Here is a 23,997-nt window from a genome sequence, read left to right as displayed (position 1 = left end):
CTTGGTTGTACCATGAACTAAGATAGTTATTATCTTAGTTCGTGGTTGTACCAACTAGCGTTGTACATTGGTTCCATTGAAAACACCGTCGATTCCAGTTATGTATATCTAAGTCCGTGGTTTAAAGTTTTAAACCACGAACTACTACATAGGACCGGACACGCCGGTCAGGGGAGGGTGGGACACCGGTCACAAAGTTGTACGGGTATTTACGTTTGCGACTGTGATGCCGTCTAGTGACGTACTAGATTTACTACATTTCGAATTTTACTTTTATTAACATAATATTTATATATAGACTTATGAAATATGAAAAATAAAAATAAATCGATTAACATAAATATTTCTATATTTCTATGAGTTTGTTGTAGGTATCGTATTAATATTGTTATACATCACTTCATCATACATTATTATTACGTTATTTAATATAGGTCGCTTGTGTTCGGTATTAATATGCGTCAGTAGAGTAAATAAAGTAATTATAATGAAAATATTACTCTATTTTCAATACCTGAGGCATCAATGACCAACATAAAATCTAGAGGAGGATTAATTTTTCCCAATAGGACAATATTCGGGATTATAATTATTGGTTTAGAGGAAGCATTTGAACAATTTTGTGATAGCTACGAAGTATTTTAAGAAACTGTTGATTTTTTCTTGGAAAACAACCAACATCTTCTAGCATTTCCATGTGCTGATCACAAAAATGACATATTTTTATTTTTAATTACTTATTATATTACCATGAGAATGAGACAATACTCACGTATATCTAATCAAAAGCAAGTTTGAAATCACGGAAAAAAAAAACTTTCCAAATTGGTAGCAACATAGTAGCTATAGTAATGCGCATTTATTTATTTAGAAATAATAGTGAACATAAAAAGTTTGTCGTTGATTTGAATTTTTGAATTTTTGATCGTTGTTCAGTTATCACTAGTGACTAGTCACGACTTATCACATAAAATAATTTAACTAGATAGCATCACAGTCGCAAACGTACATACCCGTACAACTTTGTAACCGGTGTCCCACCCTCCCCCTGCCAGAAGTGTCCAAGTCCTATGTAGTAGTTCGTTGGTTTAAACAATTTATTTCTTATCAGTGTCCGTTCACCGTTGATATTTGAGTTATTTAATATTTTGAATTTTCGATTTATATAATTTAAATGTCGCGTACCCTGGTTCATATTGTTCATAAGTCGATAGTCCCCTTTTTTTCCATTAAATTATCTATACTAATTGCTCTTCTTCTTTGTTCTCATTACTCTTCACGTGGTGGGTACAAACGTCGTCTATTTAACTGCACAAGTCACAGAGTACTCGGAGGCACTCGGTGATTTGATTTGAATAACGGTAAATTGTCCTGTCTGAATATTCATTAATCGGTAAGTGTAACTCTGTAACGTTATATTACGTGCTTTTAATATTCATTTACGTGATTTTACTTTTTATTGACTTTGTGATATTTTTTATTATTATGGTTGTTGCTTGTTACTGGGAATATTATTTTGTTAAGGGGATTCAAACATTCGATCCCTTCTCTGTTTTCTACCAAAATTTACTTATCTCATGCCAAGTGTATGTCTGTACCGTCCAGATAGTCATTGCTCATAAAACTTCTTAAAACATATTTGAACATCGTCATGAAGTTATCTTGAAAACAATTTTCTACTTTTTAAGATAACTAGGAAGTTAACTCCTTAACCCATCAAAATTAGATTTTTAAATGTTGACAAATTTGAATATGGTTTTAGAAATATTATTGAATGGATAGGGTTAGTTAATATGATTGACAAGAGATTGATATTTTTGACCAAAAAAAAAAACAAAATATTTAATATTTTTGATCACTCATCATGCATTATTGACATGTACATGCTTGTGTGGGAGCACTCACTATTTATTTTATACACAGTCATAGTCATAATTATTATCACCTGTTTGGCCGTATTGTTAAATTTTTTTCTGAATCAATATACCTGATATGAAGATATACAAGAGTTGCGTAATGAAAAAAAAGTTAGAATAACTCTGCCCTAGCAGGTTATTCATGCATTTTGCCAAAATGAGTACAATAAAGTAATGTTTTTCTCCAGCCGATCATTTAAGAACGAAAGCTGATGAAAAAAATTAAATGAAGCGAAATATGTGGTCCGACCAAACCGGACAAATATCAGTATATCATGTTACTATTATGAAACAGTGTGTACCGTACCGCCAAAATTCTCTTTGTTTTTTTTAACCTCACTTACTCTCCCAGTTGCTTCATATATCATCTAAAAAAAATTGTTATTAACTTTTTAAACTGTAAACAATACATAAGTCATGATTTATGTACCTAAATGTTTATAATGTAGAATGTTATATGTTTATAACGGTCAATAGTCAATATTTAAATATATATTAATAATTGTTTTCTTATTAGCAGTTTAAAAAACTGATAAAATGGCTCAAGGATCAAATACTTCAAAATTTGTGAAGACTTACGGGAAACCTAGACGTACCCAACTCTTAGGACAAAATTCACTGTGGAATGATGATTTAAATGATGATTTTGACAAATGTTTGGGTATTGAGGATGTTCCACAAACAACATTTATTTCACCTGAACCAAGTTGCTCAGTTACAATGTACAAGCCTGATAAACATAAAAAAAAAAAAGAAGATCAGAAGCATTCTATTGGGGGATGGTCAATGCAATTACATTCTACTTTGGATGGTCATAGAAATAATTTAAGTACAAAAAAGAGGTAAGTTATGTCTTAAATATGAAATCAAATTGTTGGTTTTGAAACTATTAAAACAATAAATTAGGGACTGTTCGACATTTTTAATTCAGTAACTATACATAATAAATTTTTGTTTCATTACAAAAAATCATATCTATGATCCATTACATATTTTGTATACCTATTTGTTAATTTAATTGTTTTAATATGGAAACTGACTGTAGTTGGTATACCTACTTATTGCATCATATATTTTTTTTAAATTTTTATTGTTAGTTGCAAATCTAGGATTTTTTATGGTGGATGCTATGTGGATAATAAAGCTCCTTAAATACCTACTTATCATGATCAACTTCAGGTTAAAAACAAATTTAACCTATTAATTGGTAGTTGGTAGTCTAAAATTAATACTTTTAGTTCTATATAATAACTGATATTTAAGTAATTTATTATGATAAAAAAAATTCATTATGCGGAATAGTGGGGGCTTCAGCTCCTAAGCCACCCCCCTTAAATCCACCATATAGTTGCATTAAAGCCAATTATTACATTAAAATATTTGAATCGCGGACATCCCCCCCCCCCAATACATTTTTGATGCGGACATTTTCTCCCCGTTTTTTTCTGTTTTTTTATTTTTAATTATTTACCTTTGAATATAAAAAATCTTTAATCTTAATTTCAATAAAAAAATAATAAATAATAGGTATTTAAAACAAGTTAAACAAGTAAAAATTTTAAATAAAAGATTGTCTAAATAATATAATATTGTACAATACCGCTGGCCAAAAAATCCGACATAAAAATAAAAAAGATTATATAAACAAAATATAATGAATCAATGTTACCCATTTGGTTCAATATTATTATACTACTATTTTACTTTAATTTAAAACTATATTTTTACCTAACTTGTTTTAAATATTATTTATTATTTTTTTATTGAAATTAAGATTAATAATTTTTTAACTAACAGTTTTTACAAAAAAAAAAAAAAAATGAACAAAAGCTAAAAAAATAAGTGTTAAAAATAATAATTTTATACTCAAAGGTAAATAATTAAAAATAAAATTTATCGGGGGAAAATGTCCGGATGCCGAATTATTTGTATGTAGATACTTATCAATAAATATAATAATTGAATTTGTGTTTCAGATATACAGAATACAATTTAGATAGTAATCATAAAAAGAAAAAACTATTGTTAAAAAGTGCTCAAAAGAAAAAGGAAAATTTAAATATTTCTAATAATTCAAAAGGTATGAGATAAAATATGATTGAATACAGCTTAGAATAAACAATACAATTATTTTATAAGCATTTAAAAAAGTTGATTATAATCTATAAATATAGTTTACTTGTCGAAGTAACTTGCTATAATACACCACAAGTGACACTTAACCAACTAAACTGTTGTCACTTATAATAGCATTGGTTTTATTATATCATTGGGCGATCAGGAAATTTAAAGATATATTGTATTTACCTAAGTAGATATTTTATTTTCATTATTATATACTGGTGCATTTTGGTGTAGCATTTTATACTCAAATTTTTTTTGAATGTTATTTGATTTTGATATAGTTAGTAGAAAATATTTTACTTTTTTATTTTATAACATATTATATTCATTTAAGCAAAGTTTTACAGTTATACAGCATTTATTAATTTAGGTAATTGTTGTAACATTTTTAATATATATAATAATTTTTTTTTATAGGAGTTACACCAATCTCAATCAAGAAATTAAAAAACAAATTTATTTTATCTAAAGAACAATGTTCAACTCCATTACAAAAATCTATGTTATTTGCTCATGGTAACAAATTCTATAGTATGTCTTCAAAAAAAAAAAAAAAAAGTAAATTGAAGAAAAATTTGGTGCATGCCGTCAATACTCTTAATTCTTCAAAACTTCCCTTGCAACTAGAACATTCACATTCAAAAAATTCTAATATTTTAAGGAAAATAAATTATGAATATAATAACCCATTTGATGAGTCTATTCAAATATCTAGTTCTCATTTTCCCCCATCCAAAAAAAAATATTCAGAAAATAGTGAATCTAACAACCAGCTTTTTAACAGCCCTAATAGACTATGTAGAATTAAAAAAAAAAATATTCCCAGCTCAAAAGAAAAAAACTCAAATTGGTATCAAAAAGTTATGGATATTTTTTGTGATGAAGAATCTATTAATGTAGAAAAATCGAAAAATCAAGATTTTATGACTTCAGAAGAACCCTTAAACATGTGTAGTTTTGAACCAGTTTTAACTTCTGAAATTAAACAATTGAAGCCATTAGAACAGCAGAAGCAATCATTACCGTTATCCAATTATAATAACTTATCATTTCAATCTTTACAACATTTAAATATAAGTTCATCAGAAAATGATAATCATAGTCTGTCGTCTTTAGATCGTTCTAAATCAAACAGAAAGAATAGCATCATAACTATTGGCAATATCAAAGAAGAAACTTTTGAAGAGTCTCAACCAAGTCAACCATGTATACATTTGAATATAAGTTCATCAAGAAAGAATAATCATAGTCTGTTGTCTTTAGATCGTTCTAAATCAAACAGGGAAAATAGCATCATAACTATTGGCAATATAAAAGAAGGATCTATTGAGGAGTCTCAATCAAGTCAACCATGTATATTATACAATAAATATCTGTCTAAGTGTGCAAATTCATCATATGAATCATGTTATCAGCTTGATAAAAGTAAAGCAATCGAAGACAGTAGGTTACCAAATGTTGATTATGTATCTGTAAATAGTTTAAATGACGAAGATGTTTTCAATATATCCAACAATGAAGACTATAAATTACTTCAACTTAATCAATATAGAACTCCATCTTCATGTAAGAACTCAACTTGCATGATACAAAATAAGGTAAAAAAAGAATATACGAGTAATTCATACAGTTTAAGCCAGGACTATTCAAAAGTATCGTCTGCAGACCACCTCGATTTTAGATTGCTAAATGTATTAGACCGAATTGCCAATAATAAGCAAAGACCATATACTCAAAATAATCAAACTTCGTTAATACCATATGAAAACATTGGACTTCAGTCTGATGATGAACAATTTGATTGTTGTACACCCGATTCTGAATCTCAGATTTTATTAGATGTTACAACCAAGTTTTCTGATATTATAATTGATGATAAAATTGAGCAATCTAATAAATCTATTAAAGAGGAAAGTTTATTTGGCAAATTTGATCATACATTAGATATCTCTCTCGACACATCAAACCACAAACGTGACATTATTTCAAATAATTCTTCTATTTTACAAAGTTCATCTAGTTTGGAACAAGATACTGTTATTTATAAACAAAACTGTACAATAGATATGTTACATACAAAAGAGAATGCTTATTATAATAATCAATTATTAAATGACAAAAGTTTTGAGTTGAAAACTCATAAAACTACAATCAAATGTGAAGAAAATACCAGCACTAAAAATCAGATAAATATTTCTAGTAGTGAAAATGACACAAATGACATATTAAAAACCAACGAGTCTGTATTTGTGCCGCGGCGAAAGAGATATGCTGCTCGGTTTCAAAGCTTGGAAGTCATTGAAGAGTTTAATCAGTTAGATACCATTTTGACAGAGGAAAACACAACAGTTTTTCATTTAGAACCGGGCAAAAAGTGGCGTCGTTCTATTTCAATTGTACGGGGTTGTATGGACAGAAATATGAATGAATCTATAAATTTCACCAAAGGACGAAAATGGGCTTATACAGTTGATGACATATTACGACGGCAATCTATAAGTAATGTTCATACAATTAAATTGGTATTTCAATGCTGTAAATTTTAATACTTTTTATTGTTTACAGATACTAGTATTCATCAAAATTTAAATCAAAGCAATATTTTCAAAAATTCAATGTGCAGTTTCAGCCAAAGATACTTGCATAGAACTTCTATTGGTAAATAAATGTTTATTTTAGTTGTATTTATGTTATGTGCAATTTATTTATTCTATTTGGATAACAAATTAATCTAACTTTTAACACATTCTAATGAAATTGTAAATCTTTATGAAAAATTAAAATTAGCTGTAATATATTTTGTTGTTTACAGATACTAGTATTTATCAAAATTTAGATCAAAAAAATATTTCAAAAAAATTGATGTGCAGTTCTAGCCAAAACTTGCAAATAACTTCTACTGGTAATTAAAATGTTTATTTTCTTATATTCATGTTAGTTTAATTTATAAATTATACTTCAACTTGGCTAAGAAGATATTCTTTCTACAAGCACATTCCAATGAAGTTTTCCTATGATTTATAAGTTAAATCTGTAAACAATTAGAAACAAAGAAAATTTTAATTATTTAATTATCTAATAAAATATTTATTATTTATAAAAATAAGAATATAATTTGAACCACAATAATCACTTGCTTTCATAACTTTAAAATAATATAATACATGTTAAAATGTGGTAATGTTTGTTTATTAAATATAAATTTGTGTAGATCTTGAAAACCAAAAAGCCAGAAGTTACATTTTTGAAGTGTGTCATCAAAAAGAATTAATATCTTTTGAATCATGGTTAAGCCCAAAGTAAGTATATTGTTTTTCTTATTGTCTATTATTATAGAATTTTTATTTTAAGGTATACAAATAAATGGAAAAAGGTTGGAGAAGGTGTATATGGTGAAGTATTTAGTTATTCAAGTGGAAATCGATGTACTATTGTCAAAATTATTCCTATAGAAGGTCTTGTGAATATTAATAGTGAGCAACAGAAAAAAATGTTTGAAGTCTACAGTGAAATTGTAATAGCTACAGAGTTGAATAAGTTGTGGAACAAAAGTAATTTGAATCAAACAAGTTCATTTTGTAAACTTAAACGTGTTTCCTGTGTTCAAGGAAAATATCCTAGTATTTTGATTGATTTCTGGCAGCAATATGACAATGATAAAGGTAATATTAATTTAATGTTTATGATGTTAATATAATATTATTGTTTTTGGTAACATAACTACTTATCATTTTTGGGGGGTAGCAAACATTTTAAGACCGAATGGAACCCATCTATCAATCAATCAATAGTCGACAATATAAAAAAAATGTTTGCCAATTTTTATACCCAATATTCATTTTACTTTTATAGGTATAATATATACCTTATAAATATAAAAATAAATTTATCATTCAACATATTACTTTTAAATAAAGATAACTTATTTAAATGTGGTTATTGAAATTATTTTTAAGTTCCTAAACAATGTATGAATATCATGTTATAAATTAGGTTCTGATAACGATAATCCTGACATACTGCCAAAGGATCAAATGTTTATGATTTTGGAAATGGAAAATGGTGGTATTGATGTAGAAAGTTTTGTTTTTAACTCGGCGGATCAATCATTATTTGCATTTTTACAGGTATGTTATAACAAACATTTAAACATGTTATTTTTCATTAACCTCTATTTAAATCAACAAAATATACTTAAAAACAAAACTAAATAACAAAAAAATATTATTTAATTAAATATATCCGATGGGGTTGGCAAGCAGTGAGTTATATTTATATATATTATGAACTGGCTGAATTACCCGTTGTTCCCTAGAAAAAAAATTGTGATTGTTCAACTCCTTTTGGGTATAACACACTGTGGAAGCAATGTCTTTCAGTATCAACATATAGGATCTTATATTTTAGAAATTTGGATCAAGATGGTTCTTTGAAGAGGTCATTTTTCGATTTTCTCAATAGTTATTTAATGCCATGGGTAAAACCACCGACATATTACGAAAAAATCGCTAAAAACGGTATTTTAATTTCTAACGCTTTGTTTATCACCATAGATACAAATAAAAAATAATATTATAATATTAATTCAACTTACATGCTATAATAAATAATAACAATGTAAAATATTCAGACTGACAAACCGTCTCCGCTCAGAATCGTTTTTCTTATACAATGATATTATATCTTTGAATTCAAGTTTAATCCATTATACATTGACCCACTTGTAACCTACTGTACAGCAGAGCGATATCCACTTACCACCTTTTTTTATATATATAGATAAAATACAGGATGATTTATTAAGCGTAAAACACTCATTATCTCAAAAAGTAATAACGTTTTTGAAAATATTTTTTTACATAGTTTCAAGTTGTTAAAAAAACAACATTTTTACTAAAAATTTATATTTTTAAATATTTTTTATCCTTATAATTTTTTAAGTTTTTACTTTTTTGAAAGACAGCATAGTTTTAATTTCATTTTCCAAACCAGAATATTTTTCTAAGTATTTTAATACATAAATATCGAATTTAGGACGAGTAGTTTATGAGTTAAAAGTATTTAAGGTTTAGACAAGCGGAGTAGTGGACACACATTTGCGGGGTAACCCCATACCACTCCACTCTGCACATCTAAACTTTAAATGTTTATACCTCATAGACGACTCGCTCTAAATTAGATTTTTATTAATCAAAATACTTAGAAAAATATTCTGCTTTGGAATATGAATTTATAACTCTATGCTGTCATTTAAAAAAGTAAAAAACTTAAAAAATTATATAGATAAAAAATATTTGAAAATATAATTTTTAATAAAAACATAGTTTTTTTAACAACTTGAAACTATGTAAAAAAATATTTTCAAAAACATTAATACTTTTTGAGATAATGAGTGTTTTACGCTTTATGAATCACTCTGTATATAATAATTGCTCTTGTATTATATCTAATTTGTGATCTATTGATTTATTTAAACTTATATAGGTAAGCTTATTGTTTTTCAGATTGTTTTTGGATTAGCTGTAGCTGAGGAAGAATACAAGTTCGAACACCGTGATTTACATATTGGTAACATTTTAATAAAAAAATGTTCAAACAAGAAAATAGCATATGAATTGGAGGGTCAACATTTCAATGTACCATCACGGGGAATTAAGGTATACAACATTAAATAATAAATAACTAGTTATTGCAAAAAAAAAATGACAGTCACTGCATTGCCACCTGGAATACATCCACAACTATAGATGTTTTTGGGATAGAATATAATTTGATAAAAAGTTTTACTTATGATAAGAATATTCTTGCTAAGAAAAAGTAAATTATACAGATGTGGCTCACGCATGGACAATGATGTTTCCTTGGAGTTACAGTTTTTTTTTTTTTTTTTTATACATAATATACTTACAATCCGAAATCAATTTCAAGCACCGATCAAATTGGTATTAGTCTGAGGTGATTACAGTTTATTAAATTAATGTGAATTTGTTTTTGAGATACATAATTTCTTGGGTTTCTTTTTGTTGTTAGTTATTAGTATTTGTTTTAAAAATTGTAACCTACAATAAATGAGCCATAATCAACAAGCTCTCCCAGTTCTCTTTCTCAGGGAATCCATAAATATTTCCAGCAATTAATATTTTCTAAAACATTGTTTGTACAAACTTATTTTTTTCTGATACAAAAACCATAACAAATATTATTATTATTTAAATAAATGAAATAATGAGAAATAATTCTCAGGGTCCATCCAATGTATAAAACTTTTAAAATTTAATGAATACTAGAATCTGCAAACAACCAAACATATTATAATTTAAAGCATTAAAATACCAAATTAATTGCATGAATATTACTTTTAGATACATAATACATCATAATATTAATATCATATATTTTCGTAATATGTCATCAACTGTATAAGCCATTTTTGGCCTTTGGTGAAAATGTATAGATTGGTTCATATTTCTATCCATAAAGCTCCAAACACTTTAAATAGAATGACACCATTTTTTCCCCTGTTCTATCCTAAATTAAATTTATAAATTGTGTAACCTACTACTCTTAATACTCTCAAATATAAAACCCCTGATTATAATAAAACAAACTATTAATTTATTTGACAGATAACAATAATTGATTACACCTTAAGTAGAATGACATATAATTCAAATCATATATATAATGACCTCGCTAAAGATACAGAATTATTTACTTCAGTTGGTGACTATCAATTTGATATTTATCGTATGATGAGAAAAGAAACTAAGTAAGCATTATATTTGTATATTATTATCTTAAATAATTAAATAGTTAAATTTTAAATTATTTTCCTGTAGTGATCAATGGGAATTGTTCAAACCGGCCACAAATATATACTGGCTACATTATGTATTGGATAAAATGCTTATGTCAGTGCATTATAAAAAAACTAACACAATTCTACATAGTAACGGCCTTTCAAATCTGGAACGATTGAAAAATGTAATATTATCCTTCAACAGTGCAAAAGGTTTTGCCGAAAGTGAATTAATATTGGATTTAATAGGGTAATAACAATTTTTTTTAATAAACTATTTTAATATTTTTTATTCAAGTAATATTCTTAATTTATTTTAATGATTATGAATGTTTTGTATATTGGTAATAAGTGGTGACAAATTTGAATGCATCATTTTTTTTTTTTTACTATGCGTTTGCTTAATTTACATTGTCGTGTAATCGTGTTACGCCATTCATTGCCACCCATATGAACATCAATTGTACTTTTCTTTTCAAGTCAATAAGATGTGTCCTGTTATTAAACACTTCTTAATTTTTTCTTTTAGTTATGTCACTGCACTATACAATGTTATAATAAGGGGATTGTGAAACACACAATTATTTCAACCAAAATGTATCAATCTTTTGTCAATCATACTGATAGACCTGATAACGTGATAAGATTTCTGAAAACTGATTTGAATTCGATAATATGTCTACTTGAGATCAATCAGGCCACTTTTTTAAAATCTTGTTCCTTCGAAAATTAAATTAAATATCTTAAAACGTGGCCTGAACGTTCTCAAGTAGACATATTAACAAATTTAAATCAGTTTTCAGAAATCTTATCGCGTTATAGGATCCATCAGTAGGATTGAAAAAATATACATACAAATGAGCATAAATTGTTTCCTGTTCACGCTCGCAACGCCGTGGCGGTGACATGTGTATGCGTGTAAGGGGGCACTCCACTATTTTATTTACACACATTCACACACACTAATGATAACTTACTACGCACACATTTACAAGACCTGCATGCATACAATTTGAAAATTGCCTATTTTAAACTCCTTAAAAACTATCTGTTTGCAATCCCCTTAATTATATTTATTAATTTAAAAGAATAAAATTTAAAACTAAATAGGTCCTGGTATAGTGGTATTAAAAAGTATAGCTTTATAGTTTTTATATTTAATAAGTAAATAACAAATGTTTCAAAATATCTGTTTTGGACAAAAAAAAAACTTATTTAGTGTACATAATATTTAAATATCATTGTAAATATAAGTTTAAAATGATAAACAATCTTATATGTTACTATAACTACATTTTATTGGTAATATAATTTAAAAGTGTCCAAACATTTTTTTTTCAGATACAAGAAGCCATGAACAAAAACAGTTTACTTTTTATTTATACTTATTATTATTCAAATTATTTATTTAATGTTTGACAGGTAAAGCTTATCTGTTGGGTATCATGAAATTTTATTATAATAATTTATTTGTGTTAATAATCATATTATGTGCCAACTTACTCTACTATTTGATACATTATTGATTGTTTTATTTTTTAATTAATTGTGTGTGATCTCATTATATTTTAACTAAATTCAACTAAAGTAAATAAACATTTTTTATATGTTATATTGTTTTTGTCTGGAATGTATTGATTTTACAATGAGTTTTTTTCTTTAAATTGACAATAACAACATAGGTATTGTCGCCATAACACAAAGCTATAATATACCAACATACTACCATGATAGATTTCAGAGTTACCACTTATCGCCAATAGTATACCTTTCCCTTTTCTGCCAAATCATAATTTGGTGGATTTCCCTTTCCGTCATATGAAAAAGCATGTAGGATAGTACTTGAGTAATATTTAATGTTGTATAATGTAGATATTAAAGGGGGCGGATAAATTAATAATTATTGATTAGACAAATAAATAGATTTTAAAAAATATATATAAATTATTAAATTAAATAGACAAATTTTCAATTTTTTTTCTCTTTGTGTAATGTGTATGTTAAAATACTTGTTTACCAGTAAAAAATTTAAATAATTTAACACCAGGGTGCTCATAATAGTTGCAACATGTTCTTTACACTAGTAATAAATATTCAAACAGGTTACAGTTACTCTATTTTACAAGCGTATCCTATATTATAAGTTCAAACTTAAAAAATTATCAAAATTAAATTTTTTTTCATAAAATATGTTACCTAGTTTTTTTTGTGATCCGCATAACGGTAAAATACTGTAGGAAATAATATTTTTAGTAGCAAAAGAGTAATCTCAAAGATTTTATCAGCTATTGAACCTTACGCTTGTCTAATAAATAACAGACCTTCTGCACTAATTAATGTGCGTTCCACGTGAGCTGAAATCAGGAATTTCTGTATTATATTGGATAAAAGCATTTTTTTTTAAAATTAAAGGCAAATAAGCGGTGTTTAAATATTGGTATTTGAAAAATAGTAATATATAATAATTTGGAAATCCTTATTTTCAATGTTAGATTCATAATTATTATTTAATCTATAAAAGTAACCTTCAGAATCACTGCTATTTATTACTTATTAGTTATTACTATATAGTATATGTGCATAAGTATTAAGTATAGTGGTAGCGAATAGCGATGGTAGAATTTGTTTCTGTTAGCTGCGAAATATATATTCCAAAAATGTTTGTTTGAATAACGTATAATATGTCAGCAATGTCAGCAAAAATATTCGAGTTTATATTATACTTTATTCCTCAGATTATGATTTTGAGAATATTTAAATATCGCAGCGCATAAAAAGTTTCGATTCTATAAGATTGGCAAAAATATTGAGCACGCTGTCAATCGTCATATTTTGTCAAGTTTTACCTATTTCATATTTCATAATATTCCTATACCCATGTCTCATAATAGCATATTATCATAGAATATGATGGTGATACACTAATGACTAATACGCACTCGCAATACCTATATTAACTAATAAGCCATAAAGTGGAACTAATTGCAATTATTATTGTGGATAAAAAATACTAAAATATAGTGTGGCCCCCGGGATTTCGGCAGTCGACTAGGTGTATCGCTACGGCTAGTGAAACTGAATAGGTATCACGGCGGCGGACCAAATTGTATCTAGGTATTATTTGTTTTAAGCTAGATATATTAATAATGATAAACCGGTCAACTGCAGTTACTTAAACTAATCAAAGAACCATAATTGTTTTTTATTATAGATTGTCCGGTTTTGTGTCTCGAAGTCTCAAGTAAATGTGTACGGAAGTGATGATGACGTGCTGTACTGCTGTGTGTTTATAGTCATAACGACATAATAGGAGAAAATCTTCAAGATAATACGCTTCAAAAACCTATACCGGGACATTCGCTAACAACTTTAATAGGATCATCAATTGCATTGCGTATAGTTACTATATCCTCCGACATTATATTAACAGGTAGTGTAAGCACCTAATTTAAATCTCTTAAATTTCGGTTTATTTTCGTGACATAACAGTATTATGTTTTACATTTGCGTATAAAATAGTGAAATATCCTTTTTTGTCTCGTTTTAAATTATTCATACGTACCCACTGCCTACTTTCATTTTCTATCTAATATTTTTTTTTATGTAGGTACCTATACTATATAATATAATTATTAATAATTATAATAATATATATTAATATGTATAATATTACAAAAATATAGTTTTTAATCACATTCATAATATTGTTTAGTATAGAGTATAGACAGTATACTACAGTACATTTTCAAAAACTGTGTGTGGTTATAGCGTATATTATACAGGTGAGACGTAACCAAAGATTTTTTTATACAATTTATGTATAATAGTTACCTATATGGTCGTACGAAAATTTATAGGTAGGTACCCACCAACAGCTATTTCTACTTTTGAATAAGGCGGTCGTTTCTACTAACGATTTTATCAGTTAGAAGGACGCCGAAAATCGATAAAAGGACGTCATGGTGAATTTTGAACAGCGGTGCTAAAATTTCGAATTTAAAGGAAAAACTTTAGACGAGTTCCGTTGTTGTTGTACAGGAATCACAGCTCACCCTGTCACCGCCAACACGTGAAACAACCCCCAACCGACGCACTGGTGTACCGAAATTGCATACCCGAAACGCCGACTTTGGAATTATAAATAAATTAATAAATTATACTATACCTAGTTAACACTTTATTACTAGGGCCGACGTTGCAAGCATTTTTATATGTTTATTGGTTGGTCAAAAAATAGCTAGTTTATACCAATATTTGTTTTCTAACTTAACGTAACCGTATATAAAATTTTATTTTGCATATTTTGGATTTTCGCATTTTTAAAGCTTATTTAGGATTTCATAACTTTTTAAGAAGTTTTCAACACAAAGAATCCAGAATCACGAGATAATTGTTCAAGATTTATGAATATCAGCATTCAGCAGGCTGTAAATTAGTATAAACTGAACATTTGTTGTTTGGTTTTCAGACGAAGATAAATATCTTGCAGTACGATATAATATGCAATATAAATAATCGTTTAATTTAAAATTTTATATTAGAATTTATTCAATACGTAATATGGTGTATTGCGTAAGTATATCCAAGATGTGCGACGTTAGCCGTCTAAAGAATACGTCTCGTTTTTCGAAAACACTTACGATCGCTGTATAAGGTAGAGATGAATCATAAAAATAAAAATAAAGCGCCGAAAGTAGGCAAGGTATAGTATAGTATATTATTATACCTACAGTGTTATTATTATTATTATTATGTATCGTTGATCACGTTCCACGTCATAGAGTTTATCGTGGTGCACATACGACGCTTAATTATAATAAAATATTATAATAATGCCTGTTATAATATATATATTATATATTTTGTATTGTATGCTGTATGTTGCATTATAATACGTGCGAGACTGTTATTATTCTAATAATTAATCGCATGCGTTAAAAGTATACTACTAAACGTGGTTGCGTAAACGATTTATAATACCGTTAACGAGCATGATGTTGATGATGTTACGAGGAAGAAAAGAAAATACAGAGAGAGAAATTTAAACCACTTTCACTGAAGTTTAATATTATGTTTATCATATTAGTATAGCAAGCCACGCGGGAACTGGAAGGTGTAGGAAATATACTTTTTACGATTCTTGCACACCGGTCCAGTGCGATCTTCTGTCCACATCAGAAACCATGCAGATCTCAAGTATATTATCGGTGAGCTGGATATTTATAATAACTTATATATTATTATTATTGATAGTTATATTATTTGCCTAAAAATAAAATAAAATTACTCCCATTGCACACGTTTTTCGTTAGGGACATAATATAGTATTTATTAACAATATGTAATAATGTAATAATAATATTATAGGTATTTAAAAGGTTATTAATAGCCTAGGTATTCGTTATTTTATTACAATACAAAGAAATACAATTTTCATCCATCAATCGGTCTAGGGTGATATTTGATTATAAATTGTATAAATTGTATAAATTGTATAAATTGTAGTCGTAGTTAATTAATTTAAACATAATTTGACTAATTATTGGCTAAATATCATATGATAGAATTTTTAAAGTTTTATAATATTGTATTTCGTTTTATTGTTGTAAATTTCTTAATTTTTCAAAACAAATTAAATTCCTTGAAAAAAAGTCAAAATTATTTAAAAAAAAATTGTTTTTACCTTATAATAAAATATCTACTGGAATAATAAATTAATTTATGACGATTTAAGTCTTTATAGGGTTATTGTTTTTTTAAACAATACAAAACGAGCTTTTATTTTGTTTTTGTATGATTATTTTTTGCAAATTCATTGTAGTTACCTAATTCAATGGAAATATTTTATGTGTATAAAAATATGCAATTACAATTATAAAAATTTTGTTTTGCTGTATCGATTCTATGTAGATTATATTTTTTTAGTTTTTCTAGACTACACAAAGCATTGAAAATAATATATACTCCTATTATATTTGTGAGATTTTGATGTTTCTATATAATATAAATAATTTATGAGGAACCTTATAACAGTTATAATAAATATCTATAATTATAATCTATAATTTATTTAATTTCCGTTTTTCCTTCAACTTTGTTTGTTTTTTCCAATTTCGAAAAGTACTTACCGGGAATTTTTTACTTTTGACCCTCTCCTCGTCATAAATCGTACCGAGAAGTTCTAATTTGCTACCAGAAACCACTTTCAAAGTTGAAGATTTTTACTGCTCTATCTTACAAAAACACTTTATTGCAGGGCTTGAAACCGATTGAAATAATTTCGGTTTCGATTTTAATTTTGTACACTGGTTTTTAATTTTTTCGATTTCGGTTTCAATTTTTCAATACTGGTATTAGGAAATTCCGGTTTTGGTTTCGATTTTGTATACTGGTTTTGAAATTACGATTTCGGGTTCAACTTAGCAATACTGGTATTAAGAAATTTCTGTTTCGGTTTCAGTTTTGTATACCGGTTTCCAATTTTCTTTTGCGAATATTGAAATGATTATTTTAATCATGATTTCAATTTTATTATGAGTATTAATGAAATTTACGTATTTAAAAACACGTCAATTAAAAAAAAAAAAACGATTTCCAATTTTTTCAGATTTCGGTTTTGAATTTAATACCGGTTTCCAATTTCTTACGGTTTTGATTTTGAATTTAATACCGGTATCCAATTTTTTTTCGGTTTCGGTCTTAAACTATAATACCGGTATCCAATTTTTTCCTGTTTCGGTTTCGGTTTTAATACGGTTTATACTGGTTTCTGAAATTGGTTTTGAAAACGGTTTCAAGCCCTGCTTTATTGTTAAATCAATATACATTTTTCGGAGCGTTATTAAGAATCTAAAAGTTTACATCATAAGATTGCTTGCTGTATGGGGTAGCGTCCATAATAATATAATACGAATAATACGATGATGAATGACGTTATAATTATATGATTTGGGAAGGATTTGAGCGTGCTTTGTTTCGTATTAGCTCTATTACCACAAGTGTCTGAGTCCTTTCCGCTGAAATTCTTCGTCATGCTTTGGCCGACTATATTGCGGACGACGTGCCGTGTAACTGCACGGACACCGTTTATTCATCACTATTATGCCTTCCATATACCCTATAGGTAGCCGCAGCCTATATGATAGTAATATATATATATTTATATCACTCTGTAGACATTGCTGCAGACGGCGGTCGCCGTGTTGATGTTGTCGCGGAGCGGTACAGAAGCCGTTCCGGCCGAAGGGCTAACGCCGTTCGGTTTCCTCATGGCCAGGGCTTACGGACAACCGGCAGTAAATCCGATTATGCGTCACATAGCGTTCAAGCCCAGCGATGGGGCCAAATTCCGGAAGTCATTCGAGGAAAAACACGGGCCCCGCGGACGGGACCTGATCGACAGCCTGGGACGGGGTTCGTACAAGACTGGTGAGGCGACGGCGGCGAACCGATTGCAGAACGCCGCGGACATCGCGGTGAGCTCCTATTTTTGTCGCCTATCTACATTGAGTATATATTATAATGCATACTCAATGCATAATATAACCATAATCGTCTTTATTGTATTGTGTGTTAGGTAATTGAAAATAATTTGTAACGATAAAGATGATATCTACATGACATGTATATAATATATAAGTATGAATAGTATGATGAGTAGGTCAGTATGGTCAGGAGGTACCTATATATGTTGCAATATAAATAATAAATATGTATATAATAGACAATAGTACAACAAAGCGCGACATGGTATGCTGTTGAGTTATACAGCTGATGACTATAAATTGACTGTAGTCTATAATATATTGTAAACTGAAGTTGACGTATATATGTATAGGTACCTACGACGAATACTTGACGATCAAAATGATCTCGTGCAGTTAAAACTTTATATTCAGGTATACGGGATTGTTCTTTTAACAACAGTTAATAGGTATAGAGAATACTTCATCATCATCATTATCTAGCTCAATTTGTGTGATTTGGATTACAACTAAGTATTATAACTATTGTTTCTAATGATGGTGATTTATTCGATTTTTTTCATTGACAATGTACATTTTATATTTCACTATATCTGAATACTTATTTAAATTTGTATCTATAAAATAATGTCGATTACCTGTATTATTAGTGAAAAGTTTTTTTTTCTTAAAAAGTATTTCAAATTTATAAATACAATCAGAATAGAGTGCACAAAATATATTAATTTATTTTTCATTGAGTAATGGCTTCAGTATCTATGGTCATTATAATACTATTTGGTATACATAAACATTTACCAAGACGTTTAACACGCTGTGTAAAAAATTAGATTATTATAATATATAATTCGAAAATAAATGTCCAAAATCGAAAAGAGTCGATGTATAGTTGATTACGCATGAATCGAAAAGAAAATTAACTTAACTGCACGACAATGATAATTAACTGTAAAAAGTTAAGTTACTACAATAAACATTTAAACTGAATAAGTTAATAAGTTAAAAACAAAATTAATTAACTTTTTAACTTAACTTTAACTTTTTAACAAGTTAATGCCCACCTTTGGTCATTATAGCCTGAAGGTTATTTAGTAGGTTTTTAACTTGTGGGGGAGGGTACGGTTGGTTAGAATACGTGTACCTATATGTGGCGAGGATTTTTCACTAAAACTCGGGTGGTCACTTATCTGGGAACTAGTAACACCGGCTGATGCTTGACCTCAGAACACGTTTGTGACTGAAGCCATCCACCGCGTCACGCCAGGCCACACATAATATATTATTATTGTACTTGAAAATCAAAACTATCAAATAAAAATAATTATGGTTTATCGATTATAATTTATAATTTTATATTTTATACATTTATAGTATTATTCTACTACTATATATATTATTTATATTATTTATATTTTTTTTATCTTTGAAATTTGAAATAAAAATATACATAATATATTGTCTTTTAAAAAAGTTAAAATATTAAAATATGATAACCATAACAAAAAAAAATAAATTATTTTCGTAAATATTGTTTTGTAATAAATTCAAATTATGTAAAACCAAATATTTTCATAAACGTTCGGGATAATGGGCGTTTACAGTTGAAAGTATCACTCGCTGTATAATGTCAACCAACTATATACCTACGTAGGTTAAACACGACGCCACCGAAGTAATTATTCAAATAGTTTAATATTAACAATCTTATTTAAAACGTCGTTCAATTGTAGTTGTTAACATACAACATTGGTGATACATATTTTTTTTAACGATATTGATTTATTGTTGATGCAATAGTACTATATCTATAATGCCATATTATGAGCAAACACAAAAACATTTCGAGCCGAATACGTTTTACAATTTTAATTTACGAGTCAATGACTTTATTAGTATGTCATAGACAATGATAATTTTACTATAGTATATATACGTATGGTGTAAGAATCAGAATAATGAATTATTGCAAATAAAACTCAAAAATCTAATTCAATTAATTTTTGTATACCAAGTTAAATGATAATATACAGATACAGGATGGGTAAATTTTAATTTGTACCTACCTATACCTAATGTCATATTAGAGTCAAAAGATAAACATGAAATATAATCTCGAAATATTGAGTAGCCTTATAAAGTTTGTAAGTACCTAATATAAAGGTAAATGAGAAAATAATAATTTCTTATGTTTTATAGGATGTTATTTAATATTCATTGGCTTTTGTTAATTTCAATGACAAAAATATAACCACGAAGTAAACTCACTTTGATGGATAAACGCATATCATATGGTTATATAATTGTGATTTTGAATATTAAATTTACTTTAAAAATTAACCTCATACCGTTAAATGTTAATATTTGTTTTATTTAACGAACAGTTTAGCTGTGAAAATAATACTTTAAAATAAACTAGTCAACAATTTTGCGAGCTTACATTATCAAACAATTATATTTCGATTATATACTCTATCACCTACACAGTATTTGTGCGGTCAGAACTTTGTACAGAAAGGCTATCTTGTGCAGTAATATGCCCACTGGTAAAATCTATAATAAATTAATTTGTTATGTGAGGAAAAAGGTCAACTCATAAAATAACAGATTATACACACACACACACACACACATATAACTTTATCATAACGTAAATTTCGTACAGTTAATTTACGAATAATTTAATTCCATCGTATAGACATAGGTTATAATATTATGTATCGCCATTTTCAGACAAAAAGTTTGACAATAACAAACAATAATGACGAAACATTAATCGTTAGTTTATATAGGTAATATTATTATACATCACTGCTTGAAGTTATATAAAGTTATAGGAATTAGAAATATAACCACATTGGTGTATAAGTGTATTGCTGTTTGGAGGTAAACTATTATATATGCACAAGTATTACTATATACCTACTTTTTTATGCACACCGCGCATGGGTAAACATAATTAATAATTTTATCCACAAAGTAAATAAATACTTGTATATAATATTACGTATTTGAAAATAAAAGTTTAAAATGTTTATAGATAAAAATATATTATATAAGTAGGTACTCACGTATATTATTTTGTATACACTATTGAAATTAATAACCTAATCAAAAACGCCGTATGCATTGCCTACTTCCCCGCATTTAAATCATATACATAAATTATATTGCACTCAATAATAATGAAATAAAATTTTGGTTTAGCTGCTTATTATACTGATACATACATTTTATGGTACATGTGTGTATATCCATATTATGTCCATTTAGTTCATTGACGTAAATATTGTGAATATTTTATAAAGTACGTATATACCTCCTATACCTTGGTAACTACATAATATACTGTATCTGTATATAGTTTATGTGAGTCGAGTGGAAATATTCAAAATTATACACATAATAATATCTACTAACTTAAGAAGATAACAGGTGGAATAACTAAAGCGAACAAAGAAAAAAACCCATCGAGTAAGGTTTAGACGGACGTTCAACAGGTGCAAATAGGGTAACATACGGCGAGTTGAAGTTGTTGTTTGTCACGAATCCCGTTATTACTTTTATTACAATAAAAGTTCATTCTTCCCTTTTTTTTGTTTTAACCTATATTACGTTTTTTGTTAGCAACACCTGCAAAGACTTTAAGTACACTATATTCATGAATTCATGATACGATATAGATATTGTATGTAAAAAAGAAACTTTTAAAACTCTTATAATATATTATACGAATGAGTAAAGATATGAAATAGTGGTAAAAATGAGTTTCAATCATACAACTTGTTGACATGGTTTCATGAGCATAAGAGTACATAATATATAATATCATAGAACAATATAATATATATGACACCACGTTATAAGTCAAAGACTTGAAATATTATTAAAAACGAATTTTTTACTGTTACAGATCGCAGGCGAAGCTTCCAGTAATTCTTTAGTAGTCGTGAATCCTTCAGAAGCTCTACGTGCAAAACAATGATTTTAACAAAGCGAAGGGTAACACATATTTTGCTCCTGTGAATTAAAGTGAACATTGTTTTAATAATGCACCGTCATCGTGTACATGCATTTTCAATGTAAAAACTAACAGCACTACCTATGATTTTGATGAAGATCGATTGCCCAAAACCAAAGTTTAGACGATTGGTTAGGTAGTGATTATATTGAATTAGATAAACGTATGTTCATACCTATATGTTATTTTATTAGTGAGAGCTAATTATTGTAAATACTCGATAATATTGATTAAAAATTATTATACGGACCTAGGTACCTATTATATAGATGATATTAAAAATTTCTCGTTATAAATTAAATGAGATAATGATAAGTAGTAATAAGGTGTATACTATATATTATATATTATATTATAATATTTTTACTATTCAATTTTGTTATAGGTACGTAAAACTCGAATGTATATCTAATATATCTATGTATAATTTGGAATGTAATTATTTAATATTATACAGTTGTATTTGTATTAATTTTAAAAGTTTAATTGATTGGTAATAATGTCCTTGTGAATAATTGTGTTAAGGTAACCACCGTAATTCGTGCTATTCGTGGTTATGTTGGATTACCCGGTTAAATAAATAAATAAATAATAATATTTTATAAGAATAAATATTTTTTTAGTTTGAGGTAAATTAAATGTCACTCTCGTTTCAAGCAAGCCAAGACATGAAAACCAATTCAAATTATGAAGTTGTGGTTGTCCAATTACACTGAAACAATACAATATAATTTAAATAGCCATATAGGTACCTAATGACTAATGAATGAACACACAATTTTTAAATTCTGTAGGAATTATTGAATATTATTTAATGTACATTACAATTTTTCGTTATTTTATATTAAAGTATTAAATGTTCTATTTGTGTTTAATACGAAAATATTCGATCTTACTAATTCGATTTTACTGATGCTCCATGTCTTGCTGTTTTAGGGATATTTTATAAATTTAAAATTTAAAAATAACCATACACAGCGTTCAAGTATTTACCTTTATAATATTGACGGCTGACGCAATTTAATATCTGATTGTAACGGAAAGTCAACATTGATAATTTTTATTATAACTTCTATACATATATAATAATATCATGATGTTAAGCTCTTGCGCATCTGGTTCAAATCGTAGTCTAATTTTGAGTTATTTTAAACTCGGGTTTTGTTATATTTTCATTGTAATGTAATCTCGTTTTATTTAAATCGGTTGATTTTATATAGTAGATAGGACAGATTGGTATTACAATATTTTTTCAAATATCCGACATAACGTTTGTGGAGTTTTTGTCTTATTTATTAACTAATAATATTATGTTCTTAATTATCATTTTTCTTGTATTATAATATAATAATCAAGTACCTATAACCTATAGATATATCATATATAATACTTGTAATTGTCTATATTATATTAATGTTATTCTGCAGAAAATACGCATGGCACGTTGTCGCCTAACTTCATTGATAAAGTAAACGGAAAGGTCTATTTGATTTAAATAAGGCCAATCCGGAATAAATCCAACGCGTGCGCGTCTTGGGTGGTTAGACGATGGATTACGTGGTACATACGCGAAGTAAGTATGACACTCGAACATTTTATTATTTTTTTTTTACCATAGTTTTGAATCGTTTTATTTCATTTTTCACACTTTGCGTC

General features: G+C 27.5%; 2 protein-coding genes across 4 annotated transcripts; both read left to right on the top strand.

The window, feature by feature from the left end:
- The first annotated feature begins 1,064 nt into the window (after positions 1-1,064).
- On the top strand, positions 1,065-14,185 carry LOC132950329 (uncharacterized). Of its 3 annotated transcripts, none has more exons than XM_061021734.1 (13): positions 1,065-1,393; positions 2,434-2,758; positions 3,893-3,996; positions 4,458-6,539; positions 6,606-6,698; positions 6,853-6,942; positions 7,252-7,339; positions 7,392-7,702; positions 8,034-8,167; positions 9,545-9,697; positions 10,667-10,809; positions 10,880-11,089; positions 14,051-14,185. In XM_061021734.1, the coding sequence occupies exons 2-13, from the start codon at positions 2,454-2,456 to the stop codon at positions 14,082-14,084; spliced, it is 3,747 nt and encodes a 1,248-aa protein (XP_060877717.1). In that variant the 5' UTR covers positions 1,065-1,393; positions 2,434-2,453; the 3' UTR covers positions 14,085-14,185. The 3 variants fall into 3 exon arrangements, with proteins under 3 accessions (XP_060877717.1, XP_060877716.1, XP_060877718.1); XM_061021733.1 differs by having other exon boundaries at positions 1,066-1,393; positions 2,437-2,758; XM_061021735.1 differs by lacking the exon at positions 14,051-14,185 and adding an exon at positions 12,181-12,451 and having other exon boundaries at positions 1,066-1,393; positions 2,437-2,758.
- LOC132950331 (uncharacterized) lies at positions 14,130-22,933 on the top strand. Its single transcript, XM_061021736.1, has 4 exons — positions 14,130-14,269; positions 15,926-16,046; positions 18,015-18,314; positions 22,234-22,933. Exons 2-4 carry the CDS (start codon positions 16,023-16,025, stop codon positions 22,303-22,305), a joined length of 396 nt encoding a protein of 131 aa, XP_060877719.1. The 5' UTR covers positions 14,130-14,269; positions 15,926-16,022; the 3' UTR covers positions 22,306-22,933.
- The last annotated feature ends 1,064 nt before the right edge of the window (positions 22,934-23,997 follow it).

The sequence above is a fragment of the Metopolophium dirhodum genome, chromosome 8, assembly GCF_019925205.1.
Source record: "Metopolophium dirhodum isolate CAU chromosome 8, ASM1992520v1, whole genome shotgun sequence".
NCBI classification, from domain to species: Eukaryota; Metazoa; Arthropoda; class Insecta; order Hemiptera; family Aphididae; genus Metopolophium; species Metopolophium dirhodum.
This window is presented reverse-complemented; position numbering and strand designations above follow the sequence as displayed.

Coding starts and splice junctions, on each gene's coding strand:
- LOC132950329 (XM_061021734.1), top strand. CDS start 2,454: ATGGCTCAAGGATCAAATACTTCAAAATTTGTGAAGACTTACGGGAAA. Junction 9,698..10,666: donor TACCATCACGGGGAATTAAG/GTATACAACATT, acceptor TTTATTTGACAG/ATAACAATAATTGATTACAC. Junction 11,090..14,050: donor TTAATATTGGATTTAATAGG/GTAATAACAATT, acceptor TTTTTATTATAG/ATTGTCCGGTTTTGTGTCTC.
- LOC132950331 (XM_061021736.1), top strand. CDS start 16,023: ATGCAGATCTCAAGTATATTATCG. Junction 16,047..18,014: donor AGATCTCAAGTATATTATCG/GTGAGCTGGATA, acceptor ATCACTCTGTAG/ACATTGCTGCAGACGGCGGT. Junction 18,315..22,233: donor AGAACGCCGCGGACATCGCG/GTGAGCTCCTAT, acceptor TTACTGTTACAG/ATCGCAGGCGAAGCTTCCAG.